We start from the raw sequence: 22,250 nt of genomic DNA, 5'->3' as shown, positions 1-22,250 counted from the left end.
GGGCAGGACTGAGGCAAATTGCACAGCTTTATGGCTCTAATCCAGGGGCATCCCAGGCTTCTAGGGCCCATACGAGTCAGAGGGAGAACCCAGGAGAAAGGGCTGGTCACAAAGGGAAATCTGACTAAGGTGGGTTCAGGGGCGGACACAGACCGCTGCTCAATGGCTCTCCACAAATGTGCCAAGGAACCCTCAATCAGCCCAGATTCAGTTCCCCAGCCAGCCGCTGGCCATCCTCTTAGCCTGGAAAGGGAAGACAGGCGGTTTTCTGCTCCTGTTGGCATTCGCCCAGGCTGGTAGCTATTTGCAAGGCTGCCTGAGGCCATTCCTTGGAGGCAAGGCAAAGAAAGCTCAGCCCAAATCAGGCTTGAGCCTCCCTCCACAGCACAGGGAGGAACAGGGTTCAGCTGGCTTGGTCCAGATACAACCCACAGCAGGTTCTGGTGGTGGCTGGGGGTAGGGGTGGGCAGGGATACCTCTTCGTTTCTTTTTACCCCAGAATACAACAGCTCACAACAGAGACTTCCTCGGACCCCGCTAACAGGGCAAGGAACAAGACGACTACACTGTTCATCACAAGCCCTGCCTGTATTGAAAGCCACTTTCCTGCTCTGAAGCTACTGCCTCTTAGAGAAAAGGAGTATCTCTTCATGGGCTGGGGTGAGGGCTCCTCCCCAGGGTCTCTGTGAATTTCTAGCCTTGGTGCTCAGGCCTGTCCGCAGCCTCCCTTGTCCATCTCTCTATCCGTGCTTGAGGGGCCCTGACAGGATTCCCCAAACCAGCTGAGGCCCCAGCACCCCCATCTCCCCAGAAGCCCCTTCCTCCCTCATATGTTGAAAGTCTATTTTAAAAACTGTCTATGTTCCTTGCCGTAGATTGCAGAGCTAATTTATCACGTTTCTCTCCTGTGAGACCCCGTTTTATATGATATATCCAGAGGAAGTTTTGTAATATAAAACAGGACGCCCACACTGATGGTTTTGCACTGGTTTTTGTGACTGTTTCTTACAAAAAGAAAAAGGAACAAAGAATAAATAGTGACCGTGAAGAAAGGTGGTCTTGATTTGGGGGTGGGGATAGACTGGGGTGAGACGGAAGCTTGACAAGAGGCTGCTGATGGCTGGAGGGAGCTGGGAAAAGAGGTGTTCCAGGTCACCCCGAACGGAGCGCAGTGCGGGGCCCACACGAAGCTTTCCTCGCTGGACTTAAGGGCCCCCCTGTCCCTCGCCCCTCTGCCACTGCCTCCTTCCCAACTGTAAGTCCTCCTTGCCTGAGTCCCCCTGCCCCCCAGCTGTACATCTGTCTTCCAGGTCTTATCTGACCCGCAGTCCCCTCCCTCACCCTCTCCCCCAGGCTCCACTACAATTAGGTCTAACCAAGCCACCCGGTATTTCGTGAGCACAGCTCTGTACCAGAGCCTGGCCAGCCCCATGGGTAAGGCCACGCCACCCTCCCACCCCACGGTTGAGTGTGGAAGACTGGATGTCTCAGGGCCAGCAGACGCCCAGCGCGCAGCCTCACTCCCCAGGTGGAATGCACCTGCAGTGATGGGAGGACAAAGCCACCATCCCTATTAGAGGACTAGGCCTGGCTCAGATGGGGGACTGAGGCTTCGGCCCGAGGGCACTGCCCGCTGGCGGCACCACCGGTGGGAGGCAGTAGTGGCTCGTGGCCAGACCAGGGCTTGGCAGCAGGGAGGAGCTCTTTAGGGAGAGGCACAGGCTTAGGTAGCGAGAGACAGATGCCAGGAGAGGGGCCCTTCCTCAGGGTCCAGCCTCCCATTCTGCTTGGCCACGTTTACCAAGCAGAGCCTCGGGCATCCACTGTAACCATGGTGGTGCCACTGCTCTGCTGGGTACAGGCCGTGGTGCTGTATCTGGGTGCAGGGACAGCCAGGCACAGAGTGGACAGGGGTGAGGACCCCCGGCAGGGGCCCACCTGGCAGCAGCCAGAGCTGGCTGTACATATAGACACCCTCCAGCCATTCCCGGCTCTATGTCAGGATGGGAAGCGAGTCTGGGGCCTGGGGCTGCTTCTCTCCCTTCGCCTGTCCCCAGGGCTGGGGCTTGCCCCTTCCCATGTGTGCCGGTGTGCTGGCAGGAGGGAGGGTTGGGATCAGGGACTAATGGAGGGTGTACAGCACAGGCTGGTGGGCCCACAGAGAGAGGCCGGGCGGGGGCTGTTCAGCCCCAAGACAGCCAGTTGTCAGCCTTTGCCAGGGTGCCAGGGTGGGGGAGATAAGGGGAGGCGGCCTGTTGAAATGTTTCTACTTATTTCCCGTGCTGAGTTTGAGGGCCACCCAGTCCCACTCAGCCAGGGTTGCAGGTATTGGGGACAGCTCACCAGGAAACAGGGAGGAGTGGGGGACAGGCTGAGCCCAGTGGCCATCAGGCCTTGGGGGACATTCCAGGGCGAGGGAGCACTATGGCTTTCCTTCTGTTCCTCCTCTCCCAGCCCCACCTCTTACAGTGGTCTCCAATGGGGGCTGTGTGTCCCTTTGTCCGTGCGGCCTGTGGGTGCAGCTGCTGGCTGCCTCTGAACTCAGGCTGGTTGCAGGGAGGGGGCTCCCAGGGGACTCGGGGGTCCTGGGGTAGAGACAGAGTGCCCTAGAGCAAGGTCCCAGGAGAGCTCATCGCGCCAGGCCAGGAGAGTGGGGACAGGGCATCTAGCTGTGTGTGGCCCATCCTCGAAGAACGGCTGAAAGGGAGGTGCCATCTCAGACAGCACACGCTGCCTGCGTGCCCTCGGCTGGGCTGTGAAAGTGCACGTGTGTGTGTGAGAGAGAGAGTGTGTGTGTTATGTGTATGTGCTTGCTCACATCATGGGCGGGTGTGTGTGTGTTGTGTCTGTGTGTGTGTTCAGGGTGTGCATGTGGAGAGGGCCAGATTGGAGAGGAGGGGTACAGGGTTTTCCAGGATTACAGGGAAACCAAGTTTAGCTGGTTGGGCACTAGGTTGGCTGGGGGTGTGGGGAGAAGGATGGGGGTGGTCACAGCATCTCTCAAAAGCAAGAAGGGCTTCCTGGCAGAAGAGGCTGGACCCTCGACTTAGCCCACTACCCTCATGACTCCAGCTTGACTTTCGTCAGTGTCTGTTGAGGGGGTCTGGAGGCCGAGAGACCCAAGGAAAGGAGGTATCACTGTGAGGGTGAGGAATCGGGCAGCAGAGGCCCTGTCTCTCCCCACACCAGCATGTCAAGCCTGAAAGCCCAGGAGGTCACAGCACACGGGGTGCCCAGGAGGAAAGGAAGGCCCCCCACCCCCTGCCTCCCTGGGGCAGGGCTGGGGCAGGGCAGGGGACCCTCCTGCCTTCCAGGAGCCAGAGGGAAGCCGAGGCCCCAGTGCCACTCTGCCCTGGGCATGGGCAGGGCCCCAGGCCCAGCGGGCAGCTAGGCCTTCTTGGGTCTTCGGCCGACTTGGTAATAGTAGTAAATGCTGATGGCGACAAAAAGGAGGCGGCTGACCAGGAGCAGCAGGATCCCCAGGGACATGAGGCCCGTCTCAGCTAGCGTGGCAGTGACCACTGTGGGAGAGAGGCCGGCAAGGCCACAGGGTCAGAGGAGGGGATATGTCCAGGGGCCGCCCCCCAGCCTGGAGCGCTGGTGTGGCCGTCTCCCTAACTTCACTCCGAGCCCAGGATCCTCCCAGGTGGGAAGCGCAGGACCTGCCCCCTGCCCCTGCCAACCCCACAGATGTTTCTGCTCTGATGTCTCCCACGTGACAGGAACCGGGGCACAGCAGGTGGGCAAAATGGAGCGCGCATTATTACACAGGTGCTGGGTCCAGCGGGCAGCGGGTGCGGGGGCTGCAGACGCATGTGTGTGCAAGGCCTTAGATAGAAGTGTGTGGATTTGGGAAGCCACAGGCACGTGTGTTAGGCATGTGTGCACAGGTGTGCAGGCACACAGGTAAACACAGCCAGGTGAGTCCTTATCCCTCTCTCCCCTCACTAGCCCCCCACACACAGGCTTTCATCACTTCCCACACACCCAAGTGGCTAGAGCAGGCAGGTCAGGGGCGAAGCTGCCCATCAGCCTCCCTCACTGCCCACCCCAGGACTCACCCAAGAACTGGACCCCGAAGTAGCAGGCTTCAGTGAGCAGGGTCCATCGAATGATGACCTTCTCAGCGGTGTAGAGAGCGTTCCACATGATCAGGGAGATGCCTGGGGCAGGGGACGAAGAGGGGGCTGGGGGTGGGACCGCTGGCTCCCTCCCAGCAGGGCAGGAGGCTCCTCCTTCCTCCGGCCACCGCTGCAAGACAGCCGGGGTCCTGGACTCCATGCCTCCGCCCCTATTCATGCTCCTCAAATCAAGGCTGTGTCCCTGATCCTGTCCCCTCCAGACTCAATGCTGCTGCTTCAGTCTGTTCCTGTCATTCTAAGGCCCTATGCGACACTGGGCGAGTCACTTCCCCATGCTGAAACTCGATCTCTTTATAAAGGGGAAGGGCTGAGCTCCTGGCCCCTGCCCACGTCCAGTTCTGTCAGGTGGATCCTGTGTTGATGGAATCCATAAGTTAATGGGTTACCTGGTCCTATAATCGGGTTTTCTTTCACACGGACTCCCAGACAGAAAACCTGAGCCCATTAAGAACTCACTCTAAGGAACTCCCCAGGGGGAGGGGGATGAACCACTGACTTGGCCTCTGGCAGGCCCCGCCCACCCAGTGTCTGCTGGTACCAGATATGCCACTGGGTGTGTATTTATTTTATTCCAACAACCCTAACTCCAGAGGAGCTGAGTCTTTATTCTGTAGGCAATAGGGAGCCATGGAATATTTTGTAGAAAGGGAGGCATATTACCTCCCTTTAAAGCTATGCTGAGCTTTAAAAACTAATTCCAAATCCGAACGTGTGTATCTCAGGTTAGAGAGGAAACACAAGTGGCTCTGGGGATAAAACAGGGTGGGTGTGAGGGGTTTTGCAGACACTGAATTGATCTGCCTCTCCTCTAGGCTGTGAAGTCCTAGAGGGCTGGGCCTGGGCCGCCTCCATCTCTGCACCACAACGCCCAGGGCAGTGCACACACTTAGGAGCGCTCCCTGCAGAAGGTGGCAACGGCCAAGTTCCAACCCACTGGGTATATTCCACCAATGGCCACAAGATGGTAGCACATCCCCAGCAGAGAGATTCATCAGAGGCCAGGGTGTGGGCTGCAGCATCTGCCCGAAGAAAGGAAGGGTGCCCGGGCACGGACCCCCGTGCTCTCCTCAGCCCCGCTGGGTCTCCCAGCTGCCCGTCACCTCCCCCAGGCCCCGCCCCAGCAGTACTCACTGAGGAGGGCACCGCCGTAGAGGCGGATGGGGGTCTTGCTGGTCACCTGGGCTCCATCAAAGACCGCATCATAGAGCTGGTCAGGGAAGGCAAGCGCCTGCGGGCAGCGAGAGGGGCTCAGAGGTCCCGCTTGGGAGACGGTGGGGGGTGACAGCTGATGCCTCCCACGGACACCTTCCTTCCCCCCAGGAGCAGGATCAGCATCCTTGGGGGCAGTCCAGGGTCTGGACCTGATTGTCCCCACCCGCCCCCATGCCAGGACAGAAAACTCCAGGGTTCCTGGGACAAGGAGTCAGGCCACACATGGGATCTAGTGTGCTCCTGGACAGGGCACAGGTGTGGCAGTGTAGGAGTCAGGCTCTCGGAGGCAGCCCGAGAACCGGCAGTCCGAGAGCCTGACAGATGGGCCCTGCATGAGGGGCCAGGATGGAGGAGGTACCCCCAGTGAGCCTGAGAAGGGCTGGGGCAGCCATACGGGGCCAGATCTCAGGGGCCGGGGGTGGGGGCTCACCATGATGGCAATGCCAGAGAAAAGCACAGCAGAGACGAACTGCCAGACCCTGGGAGGCGTGGAGAGAAGGTCACAGCCCTGCCCCCGGGGACCCTCCCTCCCCAGCCCAGATCCCCAGGGATGGCAGGTTTTGGGGAGGTAATGAGACAAAATCCAGGGACCAGGCCAAATGAGGTGGGCTCTTGTGCATTCTGCTCCCGTCAACCCCTCCCTTCCCCGAAAAAGTCAGGTAAATGCTCACCTGAGCCCCAGAGGCTCCCGAACAGTAAACTTGATTTCATTGCCCAAGACCTGGCTGATCTGTGGACAGAGGGGGTCAGAGGCAACCAGGGTGAGGGCAGTTCTCAGCGCCCCCACTCACTCATCCTCCCAAGTCCTGCACACCCAGGGACCCACCTGGGCACCTCGGCTTGGCCAAAGGGTCCCCCAGGTGGGGAGGGTCACATGAGGCCACCCCCTCTCCTGCTTCCCCTTGACACTAGGGTTTAAAAGAAGCTGAAAATATGATGGTGACATATGAAAGCTCAGGGCTCTGCCAAACGCAGACTTGAAGCCTGGTACTGCCACTTACCAATGTGGCCGTGGGCAGGTTGCCTAAACTCTCTGAGCCTTCGTTTCCTCATCTATAAAATGGGTTAATAATTTTATAGTATCTGCATCTTCTAGTGCCAACAAGAAGATTTTAAAAATGCTTATAAAGCAATTGCTGGAAAACCAGGCATGTAATAGGCACTTAATTCTAACCATCTCGTTATTCCCCTGGCATTGCCGTCACATTTCTAGGAACATCAGCTAAATCCCAGAACTCCTGCGGCTCCCTGGGCCTCGGCTAAGCTTGTCCCCTACGGTGGGTCAGCCTGGCCTCCTCAGTTGGCGCCGGAGGCCCCTGCTCTGCACCACACCTTGGAGCGATGCACCTCCCCGTCGTCGTCCTCCCCGCCCACGCCGAGGATCTTGCGGGTCTTCAGGCGGCTCACGAGGTCCGTCTGGCTGTGCTTCTTCATCAGAGGCGGGGGCTGCTTGGCCGCCATCTTCTCCTCCAGCCCGGCCTCTGCAGAAGGGCTGAGGGGAGACACCGGTCTCTTGCCAGAGTTCCTCCCCAGCTCCCAGACTCTACCGGAAGGGGCCTGACGTAGGGGAAGGTCACACCCCACGCCAGGCCTGCTGAGGCCTCCCCACGAGCCCAGGGCAGCAAGGGGAGCACAGCCGGCTTCCTTGTCAAACGGCTGAGGCGACGCTCTCCAGGCCCCTGAGGCTCTGGGAGCCGGTCTGCTCAGGTGGACACGGCCCACGCCATCTGACAGGCTGCATGGTGCCTCAGAGCCAGCCCTGGAGGCGTAGGGCCATTTGGGCCTGGATGGCAGCCACATCCAAGCTTCCTGGGGGGATGGGGAGGAAAGGAGCCTGGATTCATGGGGGCAAACGAGGCTTAGAAGACAGCAGGGTCTGTCGAAGCCTAGGGCAGGGGTTTCTGGGTTCTGGGGTTTGGGTCCCCACCAAACTTCTGCCCAATCCTGTAGGCCAGTGAGCCCCTCTGCCGTCTCCCTGCCACCCCCCTTCAAACCTGCCAGGACTGAAGGGGATGGTGTGCCCTCATACCCAGGCTGCCAGGGGTGTTGGCAGGGATGCTGAGGTGGTCTAGGTTCCCTGCTCTGGCCTTGCCCTCCTGGCCATCAGCCCCACACCAGCCCCTCCTGGCACCCCAGGTCTGTCCATGGTCCTCCCCAGCCCCCCACTCCCCAGCCCCAGCAACATCTTGAGTCAGGCTAGGAGCACCTACTATGTGCCAGCCCCTCTGCTGGACGACAGAGATGCAGAGAAGCGGAGTGCCCGTCGCGTCCTCAGTCAGTCAAATCTACGCAGAGGAGACAGAAGTGTAAACGGGGTAAGGTGAAGCCTCAGAGGCTGGCTCCGGGGTGGCCCTGGCTTCTTTAATCACAGCTGCCCTGCAAGATGGGTGCTACTGACAGACACACTGCGAATGAGGAAACAAAGCTCCCGGGGTTTCAATGCCAACCAGGGTGAATAACAGTGTGCCACTCCCCACCTCGGGCCGCTTCCAGCATCTCATTCCCACTTGCACCCACCCTCTGGCAAAGGCAGAAGAGCCATCCCCATCTACAGACAGGCTCAGAGGCTACTGGGCTCTCCACCAGGGGACCCTGCTGTCTCAGTGTCCTGTGGCCCCAGGCAAATCTCACCCTCCAGCCCCATCCAGGGCTGCCAGAGGCAGAGTGCGGGGATGTCCCCAGGTCACCTCCCCTTTTCGAGCCTCCTGGTGTCTTAAAATAAAGCACCCGAACAAACATCAGAACACAGTATCAAACTATGGGATATGTGGCTGTAGACGGGATCAACTAGGGAGGCAGTGTACCATGTCGCATTGGGGAAAAAAACTGCAAAAGTTGATATTGACGGTCTTTAGTGAGTGTGATGTCATTTCTAGGCCAAACTACCCTCCTACGCCCCCTGGCTTTAGTTCCTCATCCACAAAAGGGAGTGGATACGCCTTTCCCCTCCCCACACACAGGCCCCATGGTGATAGGAGACAGCGGCGGGTGGTAACTGTGACGCCAGTCCCACGCCTGGCACACAGAGACTCTGGGTTAATGCTTCGGTGTGTGCCAGCCATCAGGACAGGAGGCCAACCCCACCCTGCCAGGGAAGCCAGAGCCTAACCTTTCATCACCCGGCTCCTGGAGGGCCCAGGATGCTGTCCCAACGCCTCAGCTGCTAGCCACCACCTTCGGTGAACCCAGATAGAAGCTACAATTAGCCACATCCCTCCCGTGGCCAGGCGAGGCTGCCCTGAAAGTCACTAAGCCGCTGGTGAGAACCAGGTCCCTCACCTGTTCCTCAGCCAAGGATGTTGCCTAGCTCACGCCCTTCCTCTTCCAGCCTCCCCGTGGCCTTTTATCTTTTAATACATACAGCAAAATAGACGGGCTTTAGTTGTGCAGTTATTTGAATTTTAGCACACACATCGATTTTTGGAGCCACCAGCTCCAGATCAAGATAACGGGCAGTTCCATCGCCCTAAAAACTCCCTGGCACTGTCCTGGCCACACCCTCCCCTCACTCCTCCACCCTGGTAACCACTGATCTAGTCTCTGACACTATAGCTTTTGTGTTTTCAAATATGCTAGGGAAGTGGAATGATAAAGCACAGAACCTTTTGAGGCTGGCGCCTGGCATTGAGCAGAACGCCTTTGAGATTCCTTCAAGTCACTGTGTGTATCAGGAGTCCACTCCTTTTTACTGGAGTGCAGTACTCCCTGGGGTCCGTGTAGCAGCTTGTTTATCCGTTTGGTCACTGAAGGCCATGTGGCTTGTTTCCAGTTGTTGACGATTAGGAATAGAGCTGCTAAAAACCCGCGTTTCTGTGGGACCGTAAGTTTTCATTTCTCTATAGTAAATACCAGGAGTGGGATTGCTGAGCAGTGTGGTACATCCCTGTTGGACTTTCAGAGAAAACATCAAACTGTTTCCCAGAGCAGCCATGCCACTGCGTGTCCCTGGCAATGCAGGAGTGTTCCAGTTCCTCCACATCCTCGCCAACACTCGGTAAGGCTGGTCTTTATTTCAGCCCTTCTACGAGCTCCTCCTGGCTGGTTAACCCCTCTCCCAGGCCAGATGTGCTGCCTCCCTCAGTCCTGCCTTACCCCTTCCTGCTGTGTGGCCTTGTGCTCTGAGTCTCAGTTTCCCCATCTGTGAAATGGAGCCGTCATTCCCACCTCCCCAGAGCACTCAGCAAAACACCTGCACATTTGCACGAGGAAACCGCATTTAGTGAGGTCTGCTGTGAGCAAGGTACATGGCTGGTGGGACAGGCCCCCATCCTGAAAGAGCTCCCAGCCTGGCCAGGGTGGGGAGGGGGCAGTGATCTGCTAGCCACTGATTAAAAGTGAGTTACTTTTCCTCTCTGAGCTCTGGGGTCCTCATCTGTGAAATGAAAGCAGCCAGCCTCACTTTTCCCCGGGAGCTGGCCTCAGGAGAAACAAAATAATGGACAGACAGTGCTTTAGAAAGAGCCAGCTCACTGCTCGAGCCAGAAGGCCTAATGGGTTAGTGCTTAACTGCTGAGGTCGCTCCCTGGATTTGAATCCCAGATCCATCACTGCCTGGCTGTGTGCCTGTGGGCAGGTCAGTCACTTACCCTCTACATACCTCAGTCTTCCCATGTGTAGTTGGGAAAATAAGGTGTCCTATCTTATAGAGACATTGTGAGAATAAAGATGTAATCTCCATGAAGCCATGGGGAAGTGCCCAGCCCACAGCAAGTCCTCAATGAAGACGGGCAATTGTTAGACACAGACACTCCCACCCTCCCCAGGCCTCCCATGTGGCAGTGGCACCGGGATGGAGGCCATGGAGGAGCGGGAAATGGGCCTAACACTTCTTAACTTCTCCGCCCCACTGGGTAAAGTCCCAGATCTCAGTCCCAGGGCACAAGGCTGGCACTCAGCCACTGCCCACCAGGCCCAGGCTGTGTCCACAACCCACCTCTGAGGGGCAGAAGCTTCCAGGCATTGGATGAACTGCTTTCCTCTGCCTGCTGACCCCTCTCCACCAACACACACACACACACACACTACACACACGCATACCACACACCACACACACTACACATTACACACACTACACACCACACACATACCACACGCACACACCGCACACACACAACACACACACAACACACACACCACACACACCACACACACCACACACCATACACACACACACCACACACACACCACACACAGCACACACCATACACACACGCACATCCCACACACACCACACACACCACATACACTGCACACACACACTACACACACACCACACGCACCACACACACACTGCACACACACACTACACACACACCACACATACCACACACCATACACACACACACACCACACACACGACATACACACTACACACCACACCACACACACACCACACCACACACACACTACACACCACACACATACCACACACACACCACACACACACACCGCACACACACAACACACACAACACACACACACCACACCATACACACACACCACACACACACCACACACACCACACCATACACACACGCACACCACACACACCCCACACACACTGCACACACACCACACACACCACACACACACACCGCACACACACAACACACACACAACACACACACCACACACAACACACACAACACACACCATACACACACACACCACACACACACCACACACCATACACACCACACACACTACACACCACACACATACCACACACACACCACACACACACACCGCACACACACAACACACACACAACACACACACCACACACACACCACACACACACCACACATACCACACACCATACACACACACCACACACATCACATACACACTACATACACACCACACCACACACACACCACACACACCACACACCACACACAGACCACACAGACCACACACACCACACACACCACACACACACCACACACACACCACACACACACCACACACACCACACACACACCACACACACACCACAGACCACACACAGACCACACACACCACACACACCACACACAGACCACACACACACGACACACACACCACACACACCACACACCACACACACTACACACACACACCACACACACTACACACCACACACATAATCACACATATACACCACACACCACACACACACCACACACACACGACACATACCACACACCACACACATATGCACCACACATACCACACACCACACACACACCACACACTACACACACACACCACACACACCACACATGCACCACACACACCACACACACCAAACAACACACACACACTACACACACACCACACACACTACAGACACACACACACACACCACATGCACCACACACACACCACACACACCACACACACACCACACACACTACAGACATGCACACACACACCACACGCACCACACACACACACCACACACTCACCACATACCACACACACACCACACACCACACACACTACAGACATGCACACACACACCACACGCACCACACACACACACCACACGCACCACACCACACACTACACACACCACACACCACACACACTACAGACACGCACACACACACCACACGCACCACACCACACACTACACACACCACACACACTACAGACACGCACACACACACCACACGCACCACACACACACCACACGCACCACACCACACACTACACACACACCACACACCAAACCCCATACCACACAAACCACATACCACACACACACCACACACACACCACACACACCACACACACCACATACACCACACACACCACATACACCACACACACACACACACGCACCACACACAATGCACACACAAAACACACACCACACATACCCACCATGCACACACACCACACACCTAACACACACCACGCACACACACACTACACACAACCACTCACACCACACATACCACACACACTACACAGACACCACACACATCACACACATACCACACACATACACACCACACACACACCACACACATACCACACACACCAAACCACCACACACACCACACACATGTGCACACACACACACCAAATACCACACCCACCCACCACACACAATGCACACACAAACCACATACACACCACATATACCCACCATGCACACATACCACACACCTACCACACACCACGTGCACACACACACTACACACACCCACCACTCACACCACACATACCACACACATTACACATATCACACACTACATACCACACACCACACCCACACCACACACTACACACCATAGACACCACACACACACATACACACCCCACACACATCACACAGTACGCAACCATACATACACACCACACACAACCACACACACCACACACAGACCACACACCACATGCAGCACACACACGACACACACACACCACACACACACAGAGCATTACCCTCTGCACCCCAGGCTGGAGCCAATAACCGCTGCTGCAAATCAAAGGCTGTGGGTCACGTCAGCGTCACCTGCTGGGGCTGGGTAGAGTGCGCACTACAGTGTCCTGGACGGAATTACTCATGGGTGGGACAATCTTCATCCACAGGCACTGCCATCAGACATCTGGGCTGGTGACAACCGCTGTGCCCACCTCCCAAGCCCACCCTAGCAGGGAAGTCACCACTCACAAAGGACCCCCCAGAGAAAACGGAATCTTGACCTCCAGGAAGGAGGGCCCCACACCCACCTTCCAGCACAGATAATTGCTCTGAGAACTGCACTCCGCCCCTGCTTCACCCCCAGGACTGAGCCCTGCAATGATCAGATCCACCCAGCAGCCCCTCACCTGCCCCACCCGTGAAGCAAGCCATGCACACGCCTCAGGTCTCCCCTTGACCTTTCCTTCAGGGCCACTCCAGGTGTTTATTTCAGGCCTGGCACCATTTTAACCTAAGTAAGGACAGAGGACTCCACCGGGCACTATGGCCAAACCCTGGCTTTGGGGGCGGGGGACCTGGGTTTGAGTGTTGGTTCTGCCCTCTTGCCAGCTGCACGGCTTTGGGCAAGTCGCCGTGGCTCTCCTAGCCTCAGTTTCCTCTCTTGTGAAATGGGGGTAGTGAGAACGCTCAACTCGCAGAAGTGCTGGTGGAGAGAGAAAGAAGGAGTGCACGTGGGCGCCCATGGGGAAAGTGCCCTGCCCAGGGAGGAGTCTGGCCCTCCTTCCACTTCCCTTTCTCCACTCAGCCATGCACAGTGGAAAAAGCCTTCCATCAGCGCTGTGAAGCTTCCTGCTCTGCCCCCACTGCCTTCTGAAGGGCCCCGGGGGGTTTCCCCAGGAGCCGGGCTGCAGACGGCGGGGGGCAGGGGAAGCAAGGGCAGCCACCCCTCCACGCACATCACCTGTCTGGCAAGAAGGGAGGACGTGGCTCCCAGGGCCCAGGCCCAGGATCCCGACCCCTTCCCTTCTGCCCTGCCAGCTGCTCTCGCCCACATTCCCGATCAGCCAGCAAACCTTTCAACAGTGGTTCTCGCTGCTGACCCTTTACCCAAGTGGGAAGGTCCCTGGGACACTCTGTCCCTCCACCATGCTCCTTGTTCCTTGAGGCTATCTTTGCACACAGTCGCTCTTCCCAGGGACCCTCCCAGGACACTGGGTCCTCATCTTCCTCCGGACTCTCACAGGTCTCAGTGTCTGCAGCCACTGGCCACTTATAGCCTCCACTCCTGGTCATTTCACAGCAGTTTGGCTCCCCAAGACCAACCAGTCTGAAGGTATGGCTTGTACTGTGGTCCTCCGTGTGTCTCTCCGTGAGGCTGGGGTGCACAGTTGGCACTTTGTCAACACAGGTGGAATAAGCAGCTGTCGGGCCAAACCCAACCGGCACACTCAGAAGCCCACAGGTTAGATGTGGCAGGCTGAGGGGAGGCTGTGCTCCAGGCCACACAGAAGCTGATGGCACAGGGCAGGAAAGGGCTTTTCAATTAGGCAGAACTGGGTTCAAAAGTGGCCACTCTCTGTTGGTCAGGTGGCCTTAAGTGAGCAGGCTCAGTCCTCAGTACAATGGGAATCACCCCACAGCGCCTTACTTGCCTGACTCATGGGGTGCTGAAGACTCCAGGAGAGGGGGTGCACATGCTCTTGGCAGAGGGCCTGGCAGAGAGAGGTCTGGGCAGCAGTGAAGGTTAGAGGACTGGATGAGAACACTAGGCCTCTGACATTGCCCCCCACCTCCTCAGAAAGCTGTGGCATCACCAGCAGGGGTGTGCCCCAGGGCAGGGATTTCTTTGGGTCTTGTTCTCTGAGCCTGGGACAACTCTGGACACATGAGGAGCTCAACAGGCATTTGTGATTGAATGAATGAGTTGGGAGGAGCTAAGAGGACCTCTTCAGCCAAGATCTGACTCCCTGCAGTCCCTCCCACCTCCCCATCTGCTGCGAAATCTGAGGCCAGGGAAGAGCCCAGGGACCAGGCAGGAACAAGCAAAGCCAAGCCCGCAAGACTAAACCGGCCAGGAAGAGAGGGGCTTGTTGGGGGCACAAGAGTCAGGAGAGGATGACAGACAGGGAGGTGGTAGGCATATTTGTAACGACTGGGAAAACTTGGGCTCAAATCCCTACTCCTCTTAATTGCTCTGTGACCTCAGGAAAGTTACTTAACCTCTCTGAGCCTCTATGTCCTCATCTGTGAAACCACACTATTACTTCTACGAAGCCCACAGGTTTGTGATGTGTGATGATGAGAAAGTGCAGCTGAGAAGCCTGGCCTCTGGTGTGTGCTCTGTAAAGGACAGCAACTAATAATATGAATAAGGTGGCTGCCCAGGCTCTGCCCTGGGTAGATCAGATGGGACTGAGGCATCATTCCCCTGCAGTTCCTGGAGGACTTCCCCAACCTCCTGCCTCTTTCCCAGGAAGCCTGGTTTCCATAGAAACAGATGGACAGCTGAGCTGTCCCCAGCATGGAGACTATGCCCGTGAGTGCTGGCTTAGAAAACCTGACTGGCCGGGGGAGTGGGGAAGATGAGGGAGGGAAGAGGAAGGGGCCCAGAACGTAGATCAGTGGCCAAGCCTCCCCGTGAGTCAAGGGGGAGTCAATGCTGCTGCACACCTCAGCCAAGGAGCCACTGCCTTTCCAAACAAGAGCTTCTGTGATAGGGGCAGGCGGCACACCTGTTCCTCCACCCCGCATAAGGAAGACCGTCCCCAGGGCCACCTACCCCGGGGCTGCAGGGAGCGGGGCAGGTACTTCAAGACCATGAATCCCCTGCAATCCCCACCACAACCCTATGAGAATGGCCATATTATCACCCCCACCTTACAGATGAGAAAATGAAGGCTCAGGTGACTTATTCAAGTGTCCCTTGAGGTAAGTGGCAGAGCTGGAATTCAAGCCAAGGTGACTGTTCTTTAACTGGACATCCTGAGAGGAGCTGGTGTGTGTGTGAATGTGTGCGGTGGTGGGCGTGGGTGGTGTTTGGTGGACTTGGCCCATATAAAGAATGGAGCTCTAAGCCATCTTCCCCATGGCAGCTCCCCCGGAAAGTCCCTGGCGGTTGCCAGCGTCTGGACTCCTCTCTGGGGTCCAGCCTCCCTTAGGGTAAGGCCCTGCAACTCCAGCAGGACTTGGGGAGGGATGTAGGGAGACCCATTGTTCTGTTATCGCCTTGGTACAAAATAGCTGGAAATGGGGTCTGGGACAGGGCAACACAGAGTTGGGGGGCGGGGTGCTGGCAGTGAGAGCCAGAGCCTCAGGCCACCAGCCAGAGAGAAGGGGAGGCAGGAGAAAGAATCTTTGCTCCCTGGAGGGTGGGATGGAATAGAAGGTCCAGAGCTTGCGTCATCTGCTCCAGCTGCGGTCCCTCCCAGGGCTGCCATCGGCCCCATGGGCAGGATGGGGGTCTAGAGATCCCCTAGCCCAGAATCTATCGCCAGGGCCCTCAAGCAGTGAATCCACTTGTCAAGGGCTGTACTGGAAAGGCCTGGGGACTAAGGGACTTGTGTTCAGATCTTGGCTCTACACTACTAGCCTCATGCCTTTGGGCAAACTCCTCTTTGAAGGAGCCTCCCTGCCTTCCACCGTAAATGGGGCAGTGGTCCCTGAGTCACCGGGCTGCTGGGGGCTAGAGAGCTAATCTAGAAGTCACGGGACACAAAGGAGGCGTTATGAAATTGGCTGCACTACTGACATCCTCGCAGCGGCCTCTGGGCTGCAGGTTTCATTGGAGGCCCACAGCTAAGGAGGAAGCCGAGGCAAGGCTACCGGGTGGCTGGGCCTCGGCTGGCTCCAGCTGGCTTGCTATCAGGCCATCCCTCGAGAGCATCATTATTCCAAAGGCCGGGGCTGCCTTAGTCAGTCTTGTCTCTCAAGCAGATCCTGAGCCAGTGGAGGGCGGAGTTGCAGCATCCGTCTCCTCATCACCTCAGCATCACCACTGGGCTGTGTCCAGGCTGCTGCAAAGAGTGAGGACAGAGTGGAACTGGCCGGGAGAGGTGGGCACAGGATGCGAGTCCCATGGCAGTGGCAACCCCTGTCTCCATGACACGGCTCTGCAGTTGAGAAAGGTTCCACGGCCCATTTCCAAGAACCTCCAGGGACATGTGCCCTGGGATCTGGTAGTGGAGGGTTTGTCCTGGAGCTGGAAGGTGGCAGTGTGTCCTGAGTCACTGGGCCCAGAGGACAGCTGAGGTCACAGGCAGATTCTGCCATCACTGGTAAGCCAGACCCTGTCTTTGGGGCTCAGTTTCTTTGTCTAAGAAAATGAGACTGTGGTCTCTAGGGTCCCTCCCAGCCCTGCCTCACAGCAGCCACACTCCAGGCCCCTGTTGGGCCCCAGCTCAAGCGGCCCCACCCCCAAGTCCCACCACCCCTCAGCCTGGACCGGCACACAGGTCCTATCTTCCTACTCTTTCTGTTTGAAGGGGCCCAGTTTCCAGAAAGGCAGAGGAAAGCCCAACCTTTCATCAGAAACATTTCCAAAGCTTTAGGGACAAACAGGAACATTCCCTACTGTGCCGAAGAGGGCGAGAGGTCAGGGCAGAGCAGGTGGCAAGAAGGAGGCATCCCTGGGGTCCTCCCCTGGAGGGTCTGAAGCTACTGCTGCGGGCAAGGGGATCAGGCCCTCTGATGGCCTCCATCACCGCTCAGAAATCACTGGGAAGTTCTTCCTGTCTCAACGGTCATTCACATGGGCAGAACACGAAGAATTCCTGTCCTTTTCACTCAGAGAATAGGCCCGCCTGTCCCTTGGCCCAGTGACCATGTCAAGGCCCTTAGGGCAGCTAGTGTCGTCATCAGGACAGCCTGACTTCCAGATCCTATGGGGCTAGGGGTCTGGTGAGAATGCAGCAGGCACCCACCTCTCCTCCCTGCCCCAACTCTCCCCATGCCCCTCCCCCGCCCCATGGCTGTTCAGGAACTTAGAGGGGAGGAGAAGAGGGTGGGAGAGGAAAGGAGAGGAGCTTCCTCAAAGGGATCCTCCACCAGGTTGAGCCCATTTCTTCAAAAGCAAGTGGTGATCTGTCTTCTCTGTGGGCTGGGGGAGGCAGGTGGAAGGGTCCCTGACCTTTTCCCAGGATAAGATGGGCCACAACCACAGTCCAGGACTGAGTGTCTCCCCAGTCCTGGGGTGCTGGCTTAGTGGTTAAAGGACTAGCTCATGACTTAAAAGACTTGTGCTTCATCCTGGCTCTACCACTTATGAGCTGTATGCCCTTGGGCCAGTGACTCTGCCTCCCTGGGCCTCAGTTTCTTCATCTGTTAAATGGGTGTAATAATGACACCAACCTCTCACCAGTGAGAAGACGCACAAAAATATCCAGAACAGCGCCTGTTTTGTAGTTAATGTTCAATAATAATGCTGCTCATAATTTTTAGATTAGAAGATTCTATTCCTTGCCTCAGTTGCCCCCTTGACCAAATGTGCCTCACAGCAGGTCCCCTTCTAGGGATCATGTGCCGGGTCAGAGTGGGGTGCTCAGAAGGGAGTGGTCATAAGAAGGAAGTGGGATGAGAGAGAGCAAGGGTCACTTTGGGGCAGGAGGATGATGCTGCGCTGGCCCTGGGAGGGGTCCCGCCAGTGTAGCAGGATAAACAGTGAGACACAGGGTGCCGGGGAGGTATCGTGGGCCAGGAGTCAGAACATCAGGCACCCTGCCCGCCCTGCAGCTGCCACTCCTGGCCTGTGTGTCCTGGGGTGACTGATATACTGTCTCTGAGCCTCACTTCCCTCACCTGTGAAATGGGAGGAATTCATCCCTTCTCAGTCAGCCTTGCCTCCTATCTCTTCCTCAGCCCCTCACTCCCCTCCAGCTGCAGGGCACACACATTCCAGCCTCAGGGCCTTTGCACGGGCTGTCCTCTAGCTGTCTACACAGCTCACTCCCTCATCTCCCTCAAGGCTTTAGCTCAAAAGTTACCTCCTCAGGGAGGCCTCCCTGACACCCTGTTTAAAATGACAACCCAGTCCCTGGCCTCAGTACCCCCAACACAACTTTTCCCCTTCACCGCTCAGTACACTAGATAATTTGCTTATTGTTTTTTGTTAGCTAATTGCCTCTTCCTGCCCCCTGCTTTTAAGCATTAGCTCCATGAGGACAAATATTTTTATTTTGTCCACAGCTGTCTCCCCAGTGCCTGAAACTGTCCCTGGCACTTTTCTCCATATGCCATTTTTGGTGTAATGCTCACAAACATTTTGTTCGATAAGCAAAAGTAAAGGACAGCCCCAAACTGTGTCACTATGGGACATTCCTGTTAACTCCAGCCCACTCCTCCGCCATACCCCTAGAGGGGCAGGCCCTTCTTCCCACAGAGGTGGGGCTATCTAAAGAACTTGTGAGGCTGGGTGTGAGCTGGAGAAGGCACAAGGGGCCTGGAGGCAGAGCTGTGCAGAAAACAGGTCGCAGTCCTAGAACCGGCAGGTCATGACAGCTGGACATGGGTGAAGGGGCTTTGGGCCTTAGTCCTCCACTCCAAATTTGGAAGCACAGAGGAAGCTGAGGACATGTAACTGGGAAAGAAGCGGCCAGGGCAGAGGCCTCCTGGGATCGTGGAACAGAGGGGGCCTCAGGAACAAGACGACCCATTTTACAGATGGGACAACAGAAGCCTAGAGAATAGTCTTATTTCCTAACAACCCAACAAGAAAAATCTTTTCTCTCCTTTCTTGAAGTCTGGGATTGAGGCTAAAGGGCGGACAGTGCCCCCTCCTGGCTCTGCAACAAAACGAGCCCCGCGTCCCTGGGATCTGCCGGCCGCAGGTCCTGGTCCCCTCTCCACAGGCCATCCGGGATGGAGGTTCAAGGGACCACATAGTTGGGGTGGGCAGCCCCGGTGACTTCTCCTCGCAGGCCCGCCCCGTCAAGAAGTTTGTTTGAAAGAAATCAACCAGGAAGTGAGGGATAGTAGGGTGGTGAGGGGGCCTTGGCCAGCCGCTCTGGGCTTTGGAGGAGCCTCGGGGTTCTTGGCCTCTGCGCTACTCCTGCCCCAGCCTCCATCGCTTCGGAGGAGAAACCCACTGCCCCCGAGCTCCAGGAGGAGGCGGAAGCCCGCGACTGGGTCAGGGCGAAGGAGCTCAGAGCTAGGGGACCCAAGGCGAGCGCCCCGCCCCGCCCCGCCCCGCCCCGCCCAGTAGGGCGCGCCGGGGTGGGCGCGGCGTTCTGGCCTTTCCTCCACACAGCCTCCACCGGGTAGGTGCGAGTGCTCTGCCCACGGCAGGGGCCCTAGCCCACCCAGCGTCCGGCCAGTAGCCCCATACTGCCCCCTTCCTGCAGATCGCGCGACTTGGGGGAGGGTGGGGGGCGTCTCCACCTGTGCGTCCCCTACCCACCCCCTAACTGGGCTCAGGCGCGGCCTGGGTTTCTGCCCGCCCCTTTCCAGCCTGGGGACGGGGGACTCTCCCAGCCTCGCCCCTCCCCCTCCAATCTGTCCCTCATGTCCCCGCTCCAGACACTCACCCACTTTCTCAGACCCGGGCCGAGCGCCGGTGTCCCCCGGCGGGGAGCTCCGAGTCGTTAGGCGGCCCCAGGTCCTCCGGCCCAGGGCCCCTGCCCCCAGGCCCCCGCCCCAGAAGGTCAGGCCAGACTTGTGGGCAGCGGGAACTCCGCCACCACCTCCGTCCGCGGCCCTGCGGGGGCAAAGACGGGGGGAACTCGCAAGTTTGCGCCGCGCACTCCTCCGGCCGGGAACAATGGCGGGAGGGGGAGGGGACAGAGAACCGAGCGCGGGGACCGAGTCAGACCCTAGGGAGACAGAAACTGCTTTCGCTCGGTTTCTCTCCTGCTCCGAAGCAGAAAGCTCGAGCCCGAGAGGCAGAGGCCGAGGACGAAATAAGCAGTCCAGGAGGAGGGCGACCGCGGAGCCGGGGGAGAGGGGAAACCGAGTCAGAGGGAGGGGCGGCGAAGGGAGAGAGCGCGCAGGGGAGACGGAAAGGGCTGCGAGACGGCGCCTTGGGGAGTCCGGGAGGCGACCCCCTGGGGTCCCAGCGGACTCAGCGGGTGCCGAGATGTCCCGGGGCGCCTGGCTAGCGCGCGCAGGGTCCCGGCCGCCCCCCTGCGGTCCCGGCGGCCGCAGGAGCCCCGCTGGGTTGCGCTGCGCAGGCGGCGGTCGGGGGGCGGCAGGCGGCGGGCGGCGGGCGGCGGGCGGCGGGCGGCGGGCGGGGAAAGTCCGCGGCTCGGAAGCGGCGGCGGCGGGGAGCAGAACTTACGGGCCTCGCGCGTGCCGGCGCCAGGCTGCGTGGAGCTGGTGTCAGGCGGAGGCTCCGGGCTTGGGCGCCTCACATCGCGCCGCCCGCGCTGGGCCGGGCAGCGCAGGGCAGGGCAGGGCAGGGCAGGGCCGGCTGGACTGCGCGCGGCGCCCTGCGCGGCCGGGGCTTACCGAGTCTGGCGGCCCGCGCTGGTCCCTCCTCTCGGTTCCGCGCACAAGCCAATGGCGCGCCGTCCCCTCCCACGCGCCGGGCTGCCTCGCCCCCAGGGTGGCCGCCGGGGCTGGTGGGATGGGGGTTGGCGGGGAAACCGGGCTCCCGGCTCCCCCGCGAGGCTCTCCCGGGGGCCGCCTGCAGGGGGCGCACGCGCGCCCAAGAGAAGGCGCCGGGGGAGGAAGTAGCGCGGGGAGACCCTGGCGTTGCCCGCGCCGCCCAGGAAGACTTTCCTGGCAAGTTCTGCAGACGGTGCCCCTTTCTTGGGACGATCAACGTAGATGGGCAAACCACACCATCTTAAATAGCCTTGCGATGTCTCCCGGGCCCAGGCCGGTGTCTGAAATGGAAGGTACTGCTTTGGCTGGCGGTGATACCCAAGTGTGTAATAACACAGTCACGACAATAGTCACCGTTTGCTGCGCACTCTCTGATGCCAGGCACCATATGCTAAAGGAGTTACAAGTATTAACTCATTTGATTTTCACAGCAACCCATAAGGGCGCTGTGCTTAGTCCCGTTTTACTGGCGGTGGTCGTTAGAGTTCACTCAGCCTTCAGGCTTCCAGCTTAGGCCCACCCTTCTCTCTCCCTGCTTGGTGTGACTTGGCCAAATAACATGACCCCTCCGTCACTACCGCCACCGTCTTCATACTCCACCCTAAAATCCAGCTTCACGATGCTGCTGTCAATTGCACTGTCAGGGGACTAGGATCTTATCTGGGGCTCTAGGACGCTTATTGGGGCCACAGTTGTCAAACCTTTTGTCTCTATACATCCTATGGGGGCCTGGGATGAGGATGAGGGTTGGGGGTCATGGAGGCTCTCTGGTGGCCTGTCAGTCTAAAAGAACCAGGTTCCTACAGACAAGGCCCCACCCCCAAATTCTGGGCTCCTTCCACCCCTTATGGTGGGAAAATAATGTGCTGTCTTCCACCCTAACCCCCACCACCCTATGCTCTCCTTAGAGAAATGCCTGGATTGCCGGGCGCGGTGGCTCAAGC

General features: G+C 58.0%; 1 protein-coding gene across 4 annotated transcripts; it reads right to left on the bottom strand.

The window, feature by feature from the left end:
* Positions 1-975: 975 nt before the first annotated feature.
* Positions 976-21,267, bottom strand: TP53I11 (tumor protein p53 inducible protein 11). 4 transcript variants are annotated; one of them, XM_037999486.2, is made up of 9 exons: positions 21,038-21,201; positions 20,289-20,458; positions 7,565-7,639; positions 6,687-6,846; positions 6,026-6,084; positions 5,785-5,833; positions 5,274-5,370; positions 4,062-4,163; positions 976-3,521 (listed from the first exon to the last, which is right to left on the bottom strand). In XM_037999486.2, the coding sequence occupies exons 4-9, from the start codon at positions 6,813-6,815 to the stop codon at positions 3,388-3,390; spliced, it is 570 nt and encodes a 189-aa protein (XP_037855414.1). In that variant the 5' UTR covers positions 6,816-6,846; positions 7,565-7,639; positions 20,289-20,458; positions 21,038-21,201; the 3' UTR covers positions 976-3,387. The 4 variants fall into 4 exon arrangements, with proteins under 4 accessions (XP_037855414.1, XP_037855415.1, XP_037855413.1 ...); XM_037999487.2 differs by lacking the exons at positions 20,289-20,458; positions 21,038-21,201 and adding an exon at positions 21,208-21,267; XM_037999485.2 differs by lacking the exon at positions 20,289-20,458 and having other exon boundaries at positions 21,038-21,220.
* Between the last annotated feature and the right edge of the window lie 983 nt (positions 21,268-22,250).

Source organism: Chlorocebus sabaeus, chromosome 1 (genome assembly GCF_047675955.1).
Source record: "Chlorocebus sabaeus isolate Y175 chromosome 1, mChlSab1.0.hap1, whole genome shotgun sequence".
Classification (NCBI taxonomy): domain Eukaryota; kingdom Metazoa; phylum Chordata; class Mammalia; order Primates; family Cercopithecidae; genus Chlorocebus; species Chlorocebus sabaeus.
The sequence above is the reverse complement of the archived record's forward strand: the minus strand, read 5'-3'. Positions and strand labels throughout refer to the sequence as shown.

Coding starts and splice junctions, on each gene's coding strand:
- TP53I11 (XM_037999487.2), bottom strand. CDS start 6,815: ATGGCGGCCAAGCAGCCCCCGCCTCTGATGAAGAAGCACAGCCAGACG. Junction 5,834..6,025: donor CGGGAGCCTCTGGGGCTCAG/GTGAGCATTTAC, acceptor CACGCCTCCCAG/GGTCTGGCAGTTCGTCTCTG. Junction 4,164..5,273: donor CTACGGCGGTGCCCTCCTCA/GTGAGTACTGCT, acceptor CCCCTGCCCCAG/GCATCTCCCTGATCATGTGG.